The 16,375-nt window shown below is 39.9% G+C and overlaps 2 protein-coding genes and 1 non-coding gene across 3 annotated transcripts in view; 2 read left to right on the forward strand and 1 right to left on the reverse strand.

Moving 5' to 3' along the window:
* LOC109969570 (kelch domain-containing protein 1-like) overlaps positions 1-3,029 on the forward strand; it is a 6,332-nt gene extending 3,303 nt beyond the window's left edge. Inside the window, exons 7-12 of the mRNA XM_020616550.1 lie at positions 598-722; positions 838-950; positions 1,553-1,625; positions 1,861-1,945; positions 2,078-2,157; positions 2,806-3,029. Coding sequence (XP_020472206.1) covers positions 598-722; positions 838-950; positions 1,553-1,625; positions 1,861-1,945; positions 2,078-2,157; positions 2,806-2,941 — 612 coding nt within the window. The 3' untranslated portion in view covers positions 2,942-3,029. The remainder of the gene's footprint in view (positions 1-597; positions 723-837; positions 951-1,552; positions 1,626-1,860; positions 1,946-2,077; positions 2,158-2,805) is intronic.
* Positions 3,030-3,247: 218 nt separating this feature from the next.
* LOC109969591 (LIM and SH3 domain protein 1-like) lies at positions 3,248-12,108 on the reverse strand. The gene is made up of 7 exons (XM_020616584.1): positions 11,892-12,108; positions 10,610-10,704; positions 9,332-9,416; positions 6,484-6,591; positions 4,575-4,644; positions 4,394-4,482; positions 3,248-4,002 (listed from the first exon to the last, which is right to left on the reverse strand). The coding sequence occupies exons 1-7, from the start codon at positions 11,958-11,960 to the stop codon at positions 3,829-3,831; spliced, it is 690 nt and encodes a 229-aa protein (XP_020472240.1). The 5' UTR covers positions 11,961-12,108; the 3' UTR covers positions 3,248-3,828.
* Positions 12,109-12,836: 728 nt separating this feature from the next.
* On the forward strand, positions 12,837-12,908 carry trnac-gca (transfer RNA cysteine (anticodon GCA)). Its single transcript has one exon. It is a non-coding gene; the product is annotated as a tRNA-Cys (tRNA).
* The last annotated feature ends 3,467 nt before the right edge of the window (positions 12,909-16,375 follow it).

Below are 16,375 nucleotides of genomic sequence, written 5' to 3' on the forward strand. Positions count from 1 at the left end.
GGGGGGGGGTGTGTTGTTTTTTTTTTTTTTTTTTTTTTAAAGCAGTTTAATCATTTTAGTGAATATGATCTATCCAATAGTTTGTGAACATGCTGTCACTTGTGGTTTAGAGATGTTTTAGTTGGTCCTGCTAGTTCCAATTAAAGAATCTTAATGCTTTAGTGTACAGTTGTATATCAGCTGAAAGTGTACTCCCAGCTTCATGTTAACAGTTTGATGAAGGGGGGGGGGGCTTGAAGTTTTGATTTGGAAGAACATAACTGGTCTGCACAGAGCCCAGAACTCGTCTCCATCCAATACACTTTTGACCTGAATGGCCCAGAAAAAGGTGACACAACAGTCGCCTACCTCGCTGCCACTGTCATTAAGATAAACTGGAACACTGACTGAGTCGGGCCTTATCGCCCAACATCTCAAATGCTCCTGTGGCTGAAAACCCCTGTAGCCAGGTAACAATCTCATTTAGCACAGCAGGTTAATGCCCATGGTTTTGTAAAGAGATGTTCGGCAATATAACACATGGATTCAATATTTGGTGTACATGTACTTTTGGTTGTGGTCTGTTTCAGAGACACAGATATTTTACTGTTGGGATAACGCTTTCAGGTTAATCACTTGCAGGAAAACTGTTTACCTAAAACAAGTGTATGTGACTGTTCACAGGAGAAGGCAGAATTGGACGTGTTCTGCTTGGACCTGGTGACATGGACCTGGACTCAGTTGTAAAAGTTCACTCACATGCATACAGTGACCATTATGTATCGATATTCTTCCCCCCGCCAATGATTTACTGAGTCCTGTCGTCGTCGTCCCCTTCTGTGTATACTCTCCTACCAGTGACACCTCCCCATCCTGTACACCTCTGGGGCGCTCTATGCACACCATGACGCCCACATCGGATCATACACTCATCATATACGGAGGTCTTGGCACAGATGGAAATGCTCTCAGTGAGTCTCGGCCACAACGTTTGTTTCTGCTGTACATTTAGGCTTGAATTCTTAGTCTGTGTGCTGCATGAGTAAGTGCATATTCACATTGCTCTGGCAGAAACGCATCCTCCTGCTGTGTTTAACACATGGGACTGTGTTGGTCAGGGGTGTGAGGGGTTGTAGGTATGTACCAAATGGGACAAGTCCATGTGAGTGGCTTTATTTACGTTTCCAGCCCGTGAGCTTTTGTTGTATTTTGGTTAGCCATGTTGCCAACATAGGCTGCTCCACCTTGGCACCAATTCTATCACCAGTGTGTCAGCATTGATGGATAACAAAACACGCCCACCCCCCTCCCCATTAGTTGTTTTGCATTGTTTGTAGTCTCTTGACTACTCTGACATGGCCCAGGGTCTATTTCCTGGTCATCCTACTGCAGCCACATGTTATCAGCATATTACTTAGTCAACTGCCTTGGACGAGTGTGTCCAAGGTTGAAGGACAGTTTTCATGCATCTCCTAAAAACAAACTATATCATTGCTTAAGTGATTAGTGCTCCCAAAACAATGACTCTCTGTGTCGTTTACTCTGTATTTTATCATGAGTCTCTGTCTTCTAGGTGATGCCTGGCAGTTCAACACACAGAAGAGAGTGTGGACCAAGATGACGCATCCACACAATGACAGGCCCAGGTAGATTGAGGTTTGGTAAAATGCTTCTGCTCCTAAAATATTAAATGATGCAAACTTGATATGGAATCTGCTGAAATTAAAAATATTCCTGTTGAAGTGTTTACATATGCATCAAATCCACAATTTCATCTTCATCAGTCCGTGTTAAACCTGAAATGGGCATTTGTAGCTTGTAGTATTTTGTAACTCAGTGTGTGACTACATCTTTGTTCACATAAGCATTGTTCCTCATTAGGGTCTGTCACACAGCGTGCCTGGGGAGTGACAACGATATTGTTGTGTTTGGGGGAAGCAGCGACTTCTGCATCCTCATGGACTCGGTATGTGATGAGAAAGCTTCTGAGTTGCTCTTTAAATACGTTGATGAAGGATTAAACTCTCACTGTAACGCAGTTATTTGTACAGCAAGGTTTTTGAGTGAAATATGTGATTGACGATCCTCCTGTTATCAGGTGGCTGTTCTGAGGGCCCCATCACAGCATCACTGCAGAGATGTGATTATCTTTCAGACCCAGCCGTACTCCCTCCTCAGGTACGATGACCCTCCCTTGTTAATGTGATCTATCGACGGTTGAGGCCCAGAATACAGCTTTTAACCCACACTTGTATAAGCCATGTTTAAAGTACATGACTTTTATGATCAGGTGCCAGGTTCAGATGAGGCGAAAGCTGTAATTTCTAGAATGAATTATCAAAATATTGCTTAAAGTTCCATTGATGGTTTACATAAAAGTAATCCCATCTTTGTCACACATAGTCTTGGAAACTAGGAGGAAAGAAGAATATGGGTGTTTGGGGAAAACGTGCACAAAATGATTTCTGTAATGCATGGGGGAAAACATGCACAAAATGATTTCTGTAATGCATGGAATCTGCTATGTGATGGGACAGATTAAAAGTTTTTCTTGAAGCCACACCAGGTCCCATTTGTATCTGAATATAAGCACTGTGTCATGCAGTTGCAAGGCAAAAACATTTCTCTTGCAGTCCAGGCTCATGCAGGTGGACTGTAAATGATGATCCATCACATCTTTGTGCACAGAATGGCGTGTTGGATACGTGAAACACACATCCACACCAGAGCTATTCACTAATCAGTGAGAACATGTGCTCGAGTGTATTTGACAAGGTCTGAACAAGTGCTGCGTTTTTTTTAAAATTTTTTTATTTCCCTATCTAGATTGTGTGAGGACTTCGTAGGAGAAAACCCGGAGCTGTTTGAGAAGCAGATAAGTTGGCTGCCATCAAAACTGAGGAGCAAAATCAAGAAGAGAGTGGCCTTTTTCTCTAACATGAAGCCTGTCCTCACAACATGAAGACTGATTTTAGTGACATGATTCTGAGCTGGTCTGTTACCACAGAGCTTTTTTTTTTTTTTTGTGGATCAGGAATGTGAGGTTTTATGTTCATGACTTTTAACTTGAACATTTGTAAATACATTAATCTTATTTTACATAGCCAAGTTTGATTAGGCATAATTTTACCCTGTATAGTGATTTGATGATGTCCACTCTGCTTTTGAATAAAGGTTTGATACGTGTTATTTTCGTGGGGCTTTTTTTTCCCCCACACTGAACAAGGCAGCAGAATCCAGGTACTCATGGTTTAGAATAAAAGCATTTTAATGAAGGAAAAATTACACAGCGCAAAATATTTCCCTTAATTGAATCAGCTCATGCTCTAACCATGATGCATAAATTACACTCTATATAGTGAACAAGTGTTTAAAATGGCTTTATAAGAAGATACTGAAGACATGTTGTTGAACAGACATTCAACACTGATCTGAAACTTAAATGTATCTGGTTGTGTATTTCCAAGGCCGGGGCTGCATTTTACGGCCGAGTGATGTGTACATAAACAGCTAAATGTTACCTGAGAAAGATAAAAGAATACATATGAAATATTGTAGTGAACTGTAGGTGTTTTGTGAGTTTATTGCTTCTGCTTTCAGCTTCTTTTTAGTGGGTTTTTATACAGAATACTTTTTCACACCAACCTTTTTCCCTTTTCTAAAGTAAAATGTCAGTTTCTTTTTTTCAAAACCTCACAGTGCATATTTGAAAACCACATTCATGACAGAAAAGGCAAAGCAGAACCAGGGAGGGTGTTTTGTTTTGCAAAAGGTGATTTAAAGATAACTGACTGTAGGCAGATCATTCTGGGAATGGACCGTAATGTCTGTGGGACAGGTCTGTTTGTTTCACACAGGTCGGACATAGTTTGCAGGGAGCATGCCCCGCTGCCCTGTGCGCTGGTTGCAGCCAAACATCCACCCCTCATCTATTGGCTCCACATCTAAGATCAGATCACCTTCCTGGAGAGAAACTTCATCTGCTTCTGCTGCTATGTAGCTGTATATGGCCTGGTAACACTTCTGAGTGCATGCAAACACAAACAGAAAATGAATACGCACTGACACGTAAGACAAAACTCATTTGCATTGAATTTGCCTACTGGAGACATAAATGTACAACAGGCAGCTTCAGAAAGTTTTCAAGTCGTTTCACTGCCGATGTCTGACCATCAGTCTGCACCGAGTGTCTCATAACGATACAGTGAAAACAGGTTTCTGGATTTCTTTGCAAATTTACTAAAATCCAAAAGCTGAAAAAGTATTCCAAATTACTTCCTGTTTGCTTTTATCTTAAATAGATGCCATACTATATGGCCAAAAGTATGTGGACAGCATTGTCATACTCATCCTTTTGTGTACTTTTGGACTATAGGCGTCTTAGCTCCAGTTATATGCTTATGTATTAGCTTACCCCTCCTTTAGCCGGTGCTACAGCAGCTGGGCGCATCTGTCCAGCTGGCTGGCCGAATCTTTCAGGGTTGGATGGTTGCTCGTTATAATCTTCACAAAGTACAGAAACAAATGTACATTCATATATTTTATACACATATACAGGATAAATGACATACAGAGAGTGTAAGGACGGGGCTGACCTTGTCTATTTTCAGGAGGAGGTGCATCATCTCGAAATTTGCTCTTCTCAAATTCTTCATGATACTTGATCTGCAAACACAGGCAACAACATGTTAAAGCCACACAGGGGCGCTGTACTCAAATTTAACAGCTGGCCCTGAAGTTATCCTTCTGGGAGAAGTAGCTGACCATTTTAGGAGGTGTCCAGAGATGATAAGGGAGGATACTACTGAGGAAACCTTGAGCTGAATCATCCAATAATAAATTGTAAGAAAAAACAAATGAAAATCACCAGTAGCTCTGTATGAACATATTTTAGATTGTAAAGAAAGAAATCTCTTCATGCTACTCAGTGATCTGTTTCCCCCATCTTTTAATTTACTGTGGTTTGGCAGAGCACATTTGTTTCTTGACTGGCGACCTGTTCAGGTTGTACCCTGCCACTCGCCCAGCGTCAGCTGGGATTGGCTCCAGCCCTGCACCCCCCACAGCCCTATTTCAGGATAAGCAGTATAGATAATGGATGGGTGTTTCTAAAGTAAAACATTATTACTTCTAATATGCAATACATTGAGAAGATCTATCCCCTCTGTTATTGTTTCTGTTTTTTTATGATATTTAAAGCATTGGAGTTGACCCCTCTGTCAACTGGACTCTGGCTCTGATATTTTTGTCCTGTAGCCTGAACACAGCTCCGTTATGAATTGCTTCATCCAGAGTACTACGTATACGACTACAGGCACAGTGAATCTTTAGAGCATTACTTGAAACTGATTTGTGTGATACAGTCCAACCTTCCAGTAAAAGCAGATAAAGGTGTAAAAGCTAGATGCTTGTGTAACATGCAGTAAGTCTATGAGGAGACATAGAAGCTGAGACTCTAAAACAAATTGACTGCTCAGAGCTTTTAGGGGACGGAAGAGGAAACAGGATGTCGAATAAGGAAAAGAAAGTGCAGCCCCTTGTGTCCTCAACAGACCTCAAGTGGAGAAAGATGACACTGTGGGAAAGGACAGGAGAAGAGAGGGCAACTTTAAAACGATGTAAAAACAAAGTGGGAGGGGTGGAAGAAGAAAGTTTAACTAAGACAGTAAGAAATAGAAAAGAAATATAAAGCTACCAGTTGAAAAGGAAGTTGCTAGATTTTGCCCTTTTGACATGCAGCTTATCATCCGTCATTCCTTCCTGCAACAGCTGCTCTCATGAGAGAAAACCGAGAACGTTTGTGTGTGTGTCAGTGTGGTATGCACATATCTATCAGTGTGTGCGCGGCACAGAGCAGACCTTCGCTCTGTGTCCACAGCTGAGAGACTTTGACCATATAGGGCAGCTGCTCCTCAGTGGACGAGGAGAAATGTCTGAAATGTTCCTGTGGGTCTCTGCAGGATCACACTAACATCCTTCACTGCTCTCCAGAGCAGTTTGTTCTCTCTGCTCATGTCTACACAGCCTGCAAATCTAAGATCCTACTTTGAAATGGCTCCTGCTGTTGGACTGCACTGGTTTCCTGTTAGAAAGCGAAATCGCTCATGTTGTATCAGCAGGGTTATTTCTGGCCATTGCCTGTTTGTTTTTTGTTCCTAGCAGAGAAAATCCTCTGCTCTCCATCATTTTTGCCGTTGCAGTGAGATATCTACCAGATGTTTCACTGTGAAGTTAGATTAATCTTCTTCTTGGGGCAGAAGTCAAACAAGCTTTGTAGACTTGAGTGAAGTTACAGTGTGATGTGATTTGTCTTTGAGTGAAAAGCAATGACTAACTTGAAAAAGATTGTTGCTTAAGTAAAGCATTGAAAACTTCAAGTGCGGTATACAGTGTCCCAGTTACCCCAAAACTGTGAAACCAAAACTATCTGCACACATTATAAATATAAATATGTGACAGTTGTAATTTGGCTGCCCCAGTAGTTCTCAGAGGGACTACACTTACGTTACTGATCTGGTCTTGTGTCTTCTTCAGTCTCTGCATCTCAGGAGTGTCGACCACCACGCTGAAACCTTTCCCCTTGTTCTTTTCAAACTCCTCCTTGTAAAGGGCCTGAAAGGTTACAATAGGAAACGATGTTATTTTAGAGGAATGATTCAATATTTTGGAAAATACATTCAACATGACAAGATCTGCCTCCTTTAAAAACCTTTAAAGCTGCATTAACTAAGATTTAAATAAACAAATTTGGATAAAAAAAATGGCCTAAAAGTGTTTCCTTCCTGCTATACTAATACCCCCACCCCCTCTCTTCTACGCCTCTCTGGGCAGTGTTGGTAAAATCTGCACAGCACTACTTCCGTGGTGTGATTTTCAAACCAGTATGGCTCATTTCAAAGACGGACCGTGGAGGCTCCCTATGCAGGTACAACCCCGGATGGGAACGGAGCAACCCAAGAGGCTGCGTTCTGTTGCACAAAAAGAGTACCATAAAAAGCGAGGCAGAACCAGAGTTAACATCGGTTTGGCATGTAGGCGATGGAGAGTATTAAAAGCATCCAAAGGACAAGAATTTGACGTAGATGTGGTTTTCTTCTGGCTAGACGCCTACATACTGTAGCTGGCTAACGTGTACATGTCTGTAATCTAAAGTTGCATCTTCAACTTCCATAATGTGTCTAAGAAGGAAGGAAAAAGTTGATGCATTAATTGTTATGATTGTAGAGATGTAACAAAGAACTAAAGTTAAGATTTCGATTTATGATGCTCTGTGGTTTTTTTTTTTTAGGTCAACCAGACCTACGTTACTGATCGAGTCCTGTGTCTTTTCACCATCTACATCTCTGGACCATCAGCCACCACACTGAAATCTTTCCCCTTGCTCTTTTCAAACTGCTCCATATATATATATATATATGTATATAGAGCTATGAGGGATATGCTGTCTCAGTGAGAGAGCTCGACTGCCGAGACTTTTATGGTTATAAACGATGAACTGGCTCGGTTGGATGAGACGAGAAGAAACACACACATGCAGAGACAGAGAGAGAAAGAGAGGCATAAACAGCTTTTGGTGTAAATTTAATCATGATATCATGCAGTATAATAACACAGTTATGTTACATGATTGTTTAAAATCATAGATGGCTGAATATTTCTCACCTGCCTCTAGTCAGAGGTAGAAAGTAACAAAGTACAAATACTTCATTACTGTACTTAAGTAGATTGTTCAGGTGCCTGTAATCTACTTGAGTACTTATTTTTCTGACATTTTGTTACTTTTACTCCTTTTACTCCCTACAATTTAACCACCTTATCTGTATTTTCTACTCCCTACTTTTTCAATTCAGGCTTGTTTCTTTTAGTTTTTATACATCTGTGTAGAATTTATCAATTGTACTTCTACTTCTACATTTGATTATTTATAAACAATAATTAATACATGGAAATCAGTTTAAAAATTACAAATGTAATGGTTCCTGCACTGAAACATTATTGAATGCATGGTCAAGGACCACCTGCAATGCTTCCACAGACCACTTGGGGGCTGCAGACCACTGGTTGAAAACCCCTGCTCTAGTGGGACTGAACCAAGCAAACGCTCATCAATTACTCAGGATAATCATGTTGACTCATTCAGATGTATTTCTCAAACCTTCGACCATTCACCTCTTTTGTTTTGTGTGTGGAAGCAGAAATCTGTACAACTATCCGTGAAAAGAAGCATGACCTGAGTCTTTAATGACAGGAGCTGGTTTTGATCATGCAGAAGTGTTCCTGTTGAACACCATGAGGTAAATCGATCAGTGGCATAACATAATCAGTGCTCCTTCAGCAGTTTATCCCCACTGATAAACATTGACTTATTCTGTAAAGTTTTCAGCATCTGTCCTGGGGATTCATTCTCAAATGCAAAGAATATTTTCTAAAATGTATATAATAGTTGAGAAATACCCTAATTTCTTTCTGCTGAAAAGTTTGTGTATCAAGTATGGGGCTGGAACCAGGAGTTGATTAGCTTAGCTTAGCATGATGACAGGCAGCAGGGGGTATACAACCAGTCTGGCTCTGTCCTATATTCCACAGTAGACCCAGCAGCAGTGTAATTAGCACACTGTATCTCAAACAGACTTGTAAGAAGGACAGTTTAAAGGGCTGTTTATCCGCCTTAAGGCCAGGCAGCACATATGGGATTTCAATTGTGGGCATTTCTTTATATGCTGTACGTACAGAGTGTAGTCACATTTACCTCTTTTCCATAGATTTAAAGATTTTGTTTCACAAACACAGGTGATTGTAAGTTTGCAGAAATGCAGCCTTGAAAGAACGATGAGTTCTAGGAGCTGATAAAAACATTTCTACCTTTTGCAAGATTTTAGCCTCCAAATGTTGAGTGACCGGACAGCCACTGATGTAAAATTCAGCCAAATGTTTTAATTTTGCGTGACTTGGAGCACTTATCCCTCTGATTAGTTTAAATTGAACATTGACATGAACAGTGTGATTAGATTAGAGCTAAAGAACAGTGAGAGCAGACAGAGAGGCAGACTGAGCATGTGCCACAAGAGAGAACCAAACAAAGAGAGAGATCTGTGTTAAAAGCACAAAATTAAAATCTAAATTGTGCTCTTATGAGAAGCAGTTACACTTCATATGGCTTAGATCCGATCAGGCGGTTTAAGTTCAATCTTAAATCTTTACACCAAAAAGGTGTGTCCTCCTGCTGTGAGACAGATAAATGCACATGCACAGAGTCGTGATGATGCAACACGATTAGGACCAGGATCTTTGCCTGTGCGAGAAACCAGAGACTGAGCAGGAGCAATAGCGGAGACAGAGGCGAGGGTCTCACCTGGCTGTTGAGCATGCTCTGCTGTTTGAGACGCAGATTCTCAGGGGTGTCGGTCACTATAGTGAAGGAGGTTTTGGGGTAATGCCTGGAAGAAAACAGACAGCAAAACTGTCTCCCTCTTTTGCACATACTTATATTGTACTGGATTTATTTGTAAATATTTTTCGTCAGAGAAGCTAAATGACTGGAAAACATGATGGTGCTGTCATTCACAAAAACCAAACCAGAACATTCTTTTTTTTTTTTTTTTTTTTTAAATGAAGTCATTTTAAATCTTTGAAGGAACTAAACATGAGGTGAAGAGGGGCTGTGAGTTCACCACTTTATGAACCACTGTAAATTGTGATTACATACTTTGCTAAGAAATGTATTTTGTTATGTAAGTTGGGGGAAAACACAGAAATTCACTCTAGAAATTCAAGACTGTGGGAATATTTAGGAAATCTTATGCAATTAGGGGATTTTTATTGTAAAACCTCAGCTCTTTGTTTTTCAGCATTTATTATTATTACTACTTCTGTTTTCTCTTTTTAGGCCTTTGCATAAGAATGATCTGGCATGTTGGTTTTATGCATGTAGGTTTAGTAATTGTCAAACCTGAGATGTGTTGCTGCTTTGTTTTATTGTTTCATTACTGCATTTAATGTTTACTTTGTTTCCATTTAGTTTAAATTGTTGTGTATTTGTTAGTTATATTTAGGTGGGAATAGAGTTGCAAATTAGAAATTTGTTGCAGTTTATTTTGTCTTTGTGTCCATTAACATATGGGCAATGTAAAAAAAAAAAAGAGCACCGTCATCAAAGTCACAAATGTTCAAATATACTGAGGTATTTTCTGGAGTCAGACTCAGGTTAGGTTGTTGGGATCACATGATGTAGTCTGTCTGTTCACTCTCCCCACACACTGCAACTTCCGCAGCTCATCTCTGTGTTTCAGCTGCTTCAGAAATGAGCATCGACTCCATTCCTGACAAGTGAAGGTTTTGTGTGTGGTGAAACAACCAAAACCTCCAAAAATGACAACTTTTACTGCTGCTTAAAAAAGCAGAATACCTTAGACTATCACTGCAGTAAACACAAATAAAAGATGAAATGCAGATTCATAATACTACATGTTATCTTTGTGGCCACATTTTCAGGATGAGAGTTTACCTTTTGAATTGGAGTCTGGATGTTACTCCTGCTAATACAGCACAAATCTATACAGTTATTCTAAAGCTCGTCTGAACTGTTGTTCAGTTTAGCCACTGGGGCGATCTGTGCAGTGTAAACACTCACATACTACAGTAGGGCTTCTTCTCAAATCCTTTGTAGTTCGTCATGCTCAGGGCCATCTTGCAAACCTCACAGCTGAAACAACCTTTGTGCCAATACTAGAGAGAAGCAGAGCAAAATGTCAGCCATAATGTGTAAGATATTAAGTTCAGTACTATTTCCAACAAAATAAAGCTCTAACCACTCAACAAAAACACCCTGCATTAAGATGGGAAAGATATTCTGCTGGCTGTTTAAATTTATGTACTTGGCACCAGCATGAAAAAAGTGGAGTTCAGTAACTTGCAGTGGGAAAATTCCTTTACTGGCCTGTGCTGCTCTGTTCCTCCCATATCTGCACTGGACAAGATGGTTACGGTGCAAAGTTACCAATGAGGATGAATACTGTTTGATGCATACCATAACCTGTTTGCAGAAACTCTACTCCCTCAGTTGTTTGCATAATTTATTTGATCGGCTTAAAGTCCAGCACTCTTAATGAAATTATGTTGGCTTTGATTGTGTCCTTAACTTGATTAAATTAGCTTAGACTGTTCGTAAATCAAACTCTTGTATTTAGCTGGTTACAGACACGTTATCAGAGTACAGCTAGACAAGCTGATACTGATAGTAAGGGACACACTGTGTGCTGTACATACTCAGTTTTTTTTTTTTTTTATGTTTACAAGTTTCTGGCCAGAGTGTATCTACCGGATGTGGCTTTTCTCCACAGTGTGCCCTTAGAGTGTACTTCTAGTGTTTGTATATACAGTAGAGTATGTGGATTTATGTGTTCACAAAAATAAGGATTTAGTTAGCCACATAATTATTATATAGCCTAATATCACACATTTGCCTCAATCTGTGCAGCGTACGACACCCTCTGTCCACAGACCCTTGAACTGGATAAGGAAAAACTCCCCCAAAACTAAGTTTAACAGGAAAAAGTGACAGAAACCTCAAGAAGAGTAGCAAAGCAGGGATCTCTTCAGAAGAGACAGACCTATATGTGTACAGACTATATCAACATAATAGTGAAAATGAATACACTTTCTGACATGAATGCAAACATTGGCCTCAGAGAAACAGGCTTCTTTACTAACCATATTGTAAAACATTCTGAGAAATATAAAGCAGCTATTTTTAATCAAAAGTGGCATCTTGTGTGAGAACTGTGCAACTTTAAATCACAAAATGTATTTGGATTAAGGAAATAATAATATAGAAGGCTAAATCTTTGCAGAAAGCTAGTGTCATTTAGAATATTATTTTAGTTGTTAAAAGGAGTTAGACTGGTATCACCTACCTTATCAAGGCAGTTTATTTTTTCTGTGGGATAAACTGGTTTATTGCATCTTCCACAGGGTGGGTTCATGATGGCGCAGGGATTCCTCACACCACAAAAAGAAAACCTCACAGATCCAGTAAAATAAAAAAGTGTTCAGGAGTAAAGTGCAGGCTGTGGTGAGCTGCTAAAGCACACACCATCCTCCCCCTCGCCTCCAGGCTTTTCAGTTAATATAGGGACTGGACCTCAAGGCGAGGAGGAGTAAAGCTTGGAACAGGAAGCCTTCATGATGCCTTCATGACCGTCGGTTATAGGAACTCTTACTGGTTGTGTGTTGTTAATAGGTTACCTAGCATGCTCATTATATAAAGGTCAATGAGGAATTCGTGATGGGCTCGTAGGTTTTACTAGAATGCTGTGCTATCACTCGTATTCATACTTAAAATCCTCAAAATGATCCAGAATAACAAGTGTACACATCCCACTTAAGAGGTATTAATCACGTATTTCTACGGAGCACCTGAAGGCAGCCTCAAATGCATTAACTGGAATTCGCAATAATCTTAGGAGACAAGTACTAATACCACAATGTAATGCAATAACATTTAAAATCCCAGAATGGGGTTTGCAGACAAATTAATACTTTAGGGGATGTTAAAAAATAATTTAAGAAAATAAAACCGATATGAATATTAGTGCTTGTTTTTACTAAATGAGGGTTAACATTTTGTTCAAATGTGTCTAGTTGGCGCTGTCTGCCGGACAATGACATGAATTACAACTCATGGACTTGCGTCTGCCATCTTGTCCTCGCTGAACGTAAATGCTACTTTTGGGATTAAACCATTAACCTTCTGTGTTGTTACATCGTCGTGCGATGGTGCACACAGAATATAAATTAAAACAACAGTCCATAGAAATATCAACAGAAATATAAATAGCCTATCCCAAGTTTCGTGTATCGGGGGTATAGCTCAGTGGTAGAGCATTTGACTGCAGATCAAGAGGTCCCCGGTTCAAATCCGGGTGCCCCCTCTTTTCTCTCCAGTAATGTCTTTTAAGTCATCTTTACACTATATATGTCAAACAAAGGTCAAAGTGCTTATTTGTCATATGCACAGTTAGGAAACGTGTTTCGCTGTATGATGAAATTCTTACTTTGCCATCCACTTGAATGCCTCAAAATACAAATGAAATATAAAGTAGATAAATAAGTAACACAAAATCTAAGGCACTTTAAGCAGCAAATGCAGAGATATAATAAAAATACATAAGAATATAATAAGAGAATGTGTGCTACATGGGAGCTGCATCTGCAGCAGTCAACTGTCAATGTGCAATTATGCATGTGTCAGGAAGGGCATCCAGCATAACAATATGATGCTTCATGCCCAGAAAGAGCATTAGTGATGCAGTTTTTGCTCTGAGAATGTTAATGGAGAAGTATAGAGATGGTCGGAAGGAGCTGCATTGCGTCTTTGTGGATTTAGAGAAAGCCTACGACAGAGTGCCGAGAGAGGAGCTATTGTACTGTATGAGGATGTCAGGAGCGGCAGAGAAGTATGTCAGAGTAGTTCAGGATATGTATGAGAGGAGTACGACAGTAGTGAGATGTGCTGTAGGTCAGACAGGTGATGGACAGGATATGTATGAGAGGAGTACGACAGTAGTGAGATGTGCTGTAGGTCAGACAGGTGATGGACAGGTTGACAGATGAGGTCAGACAGGAATCTTCGTGGACAATGATGTTTGTGGATGACATTGTGATCTGTAGTGAGAGCAGAGAGCAGGTGGAGGAACACCTGGAAAGGTGGAGGTCTGCTCTGGAAAGAAGAGGAATGAAAGTCAGTCGTGGTAAAACAGAATACATGTGTATGAACGAGAGGGAGGGAAGTGGAACAGTGAGGTTACAGGGGGCTGAGGTCAAGAAGGTGCAGGAGTTTAAGTATTTGGGGTCAACAGTCCAGTGTGATGGGGAGTGTAGGAAAGAGGTGAAGAGGCGAGTGCAGGCAGGTTGGAGTGGGTGGAGAAAGGTGTCAGGAGTGTTGTGTGACAGAAGAGTGGCAGCAAGAATCAAAGGAAAGGTGTACAAGACAGTAGTGAGACCAGCTATGCTGTATGGGTTAGAGACTGTAGCAGTGAGGAAAAGACAAGAGGCAGAGATGGAGGTAGCAGAGATGAGGATGTTGAGGTTCTCTTTAGGAGTGACCAGGATGGACAGGATTAGGAACGAGCACATCAGAGGGACAGCTCAGGTCGGCTGTTTTGGGGACAAGGGTCAGAGAGGCCAGATTGAGATGGTTTGGACATGTACAGAGGAGGGATAGTGGTTATATTGGTAGAAGGATGTTGGAGATGGAGCACACCATATAATATAAACTCTCCACCATCTTGGGCTGTAGAATCCCTCCTTCTCCATCACTTTGCTTACTCGGTAATATCACAGACATCGACCACCTACCAATTAAATACAAAAACCCACTCATCATTTCTCTATCTATTGCCAAGAAAAAACTCTTTCAAAACTGGAAATCAAAAAAATCACTACACATAAACCACTGGACCAACCTTCTGATAGAATACATCACATTAGAGAAAACGACATCCACTCACAAGAATAGTTTATCTGCTTTTTATGAGGCATGGAACCATTTTTTAACACATTTCAACTTGAATCAAATACCTGGGGCTGAGGCCACACACATTCCCACCAACCTTTAAAAATGTAACAAGCTGCTTTTATTAGCAGTTTTCTTATCAATATTATTGTAAAAAAAAATCCTTTCTTGCGTTTCATAGGCTGCATAAGTTAGAGATACCTACACTTTACACCCTCAACACACTACAGTCTTGTAAAACACTCTATATCTTTTTGTAAAGTCATGTATCTGTTGTCTTGTCTCTCATGTTCGGTCCTGTTTTGTTAATGTGTTACTTTGTTTCAATTAAAAAAAAGTCATCCATACACATCGCATGGATGTACAGTGTATATCTATGTTTATGTCTATGTAAGGCTGTGAATGGGCTCGCCTCAGAAGACAGTTATGGTATTTACCGTTATGGTAAAGTTTATCCCAGTTCACGGCTAAAACAAATGCTCTATTCTTTAATAATATAAATTCGAACTCACAAATGCAGTTTTATGTTTTACTAAACTGTATTTGTCACGGTATTTCACTTATGGCTCCATTTAGACTATTCCTAGCCCTACCCACTAGTGTGTTAGAATGGTATGCTCCACCTGACCCACTAGTGTGTTAGAATGGTATGTTCCACCTGACCCAGTAGTTGTTAGAATGGAATGTTCCACCTGGGTTTTGTATGCAATATGCTACCCAAATGTTTCTGCGGTTACACAGTTAATGTCCTTATACACGTGTTACAGCCTTCATTTGTCCTGTTCGTTTTGTTAGTGTGTCTACATCGACCCGTAAGTCAAATATCAGCACACGTGTTTGTTTGTCTGTGCAGATTTTCAGCCATTCAGGTCATAGTAAGCTGAAAAACTTAGAATGATTTCTAGGTCGAAGACGTTTCACCTCTCATCCAAGAGGCTTCATCAGTTCTGTTCAGCTGAACAGAACTGGAACATCAGAAAATATTCACATTAAAGAAGTTGGATATATACCAAAGATATATATATATAATTATTTTTTTTTATTTATTTTTTTTTTACATAAAAACGATTGCTAAAATTGATTGATTATTAGCGCTCCATATCAGTCGAATGTAAAATGATACATGAGGCAGCCTGGGGCACTAATCATAACCACCTCATCACACTTTGTCAATACACCTGCACTAATTATAGATCAGGATGATTTGTTCCATAGATTTTCAGGCTCTCACTGAGCATGAGATTAATATCAACACTCGCCACCAAGTTTTATTGGAAGACATTTAAACAGAAAGATTGAAAGAAAACCCTCATAACTCGATGTCTCTAAAATTCATACAGTCTATTTGTCCAGAGAAGATTGAGATGATCATTGTCATTACAGTTAGTTATAGAGCTAAATATCTGTTGTAGTGAAGTCCATATAACAGTTTATGAACCAGTCATTGCTCTTATGGAAATTTTATGAACTAAAAATCACACAGTGGCCCTTAGAGCTCAACATCACACCGTAAGAAAACACAAGTGAAAACACAAGCAAACAAAACAGCTTCAGCATTTTAGAAAAAAACTGTTACATGTGAAAAAACAAACAGAGAAACAAGCCGCAAATACATGAAGCTACTGAAAACGAGCAAATGCAGACAAATGTTGCAGAGTTAACACACAACAGCAGACAAAATGTTAAGCTTTCTCATTTTGCAGAACCACTAATGCCTAGTCAGTATTTGGTATTATGTTTTTTTGTACTGTCAAATTGATAAAGATGTTTTCTGTGTGCATGGAGTGCTTTGGGGCCACTGTGAATTACTTCATAAAATGGATGAAAAACAAAAAGACATAGTGAAGTTGAGCTGTATGTTGATTTGCAGTATGAAGGCTAGTT

Source organism: Monopterus albus, unplaced genomic scaffold (assembly GCF_001952655.1).
Source record: "Monopterus albus unplaced genomic scaffold, M_albus_1.0 scaffold175.1, whole genome shotgun sequence".
NCBI classification, from domain to species: Eukaryota; Metazoa; Chordata; class Actinopteri; order Synbranchiformes; family Synbranchidae; genus Monopterus; species Monopterus albus.

Coding starts and splice junctions, on each gene's coding strand:
- LOC109969591 (XM_020616584.1), bottom strand. CDS start 11,960: ATGAACCCACCCTGTGGAAGATGCAATAAACCAGTTTATCCCACAGAA. Junction 6,592..9,331: donor AGAGCATGCTCAACAGCCAG/GTGAGACCCTCG, acceptor GTAACCTTTCAG/GCCCTTTACAAGGAGGAGTT. Junction 4,003..4,393: donor TAGCACCGGCTAAAGGAGGG/GTAAGCTAATAC, acceptor GCATGCACTCAG/AAGTGTTACCAGGCCATATA.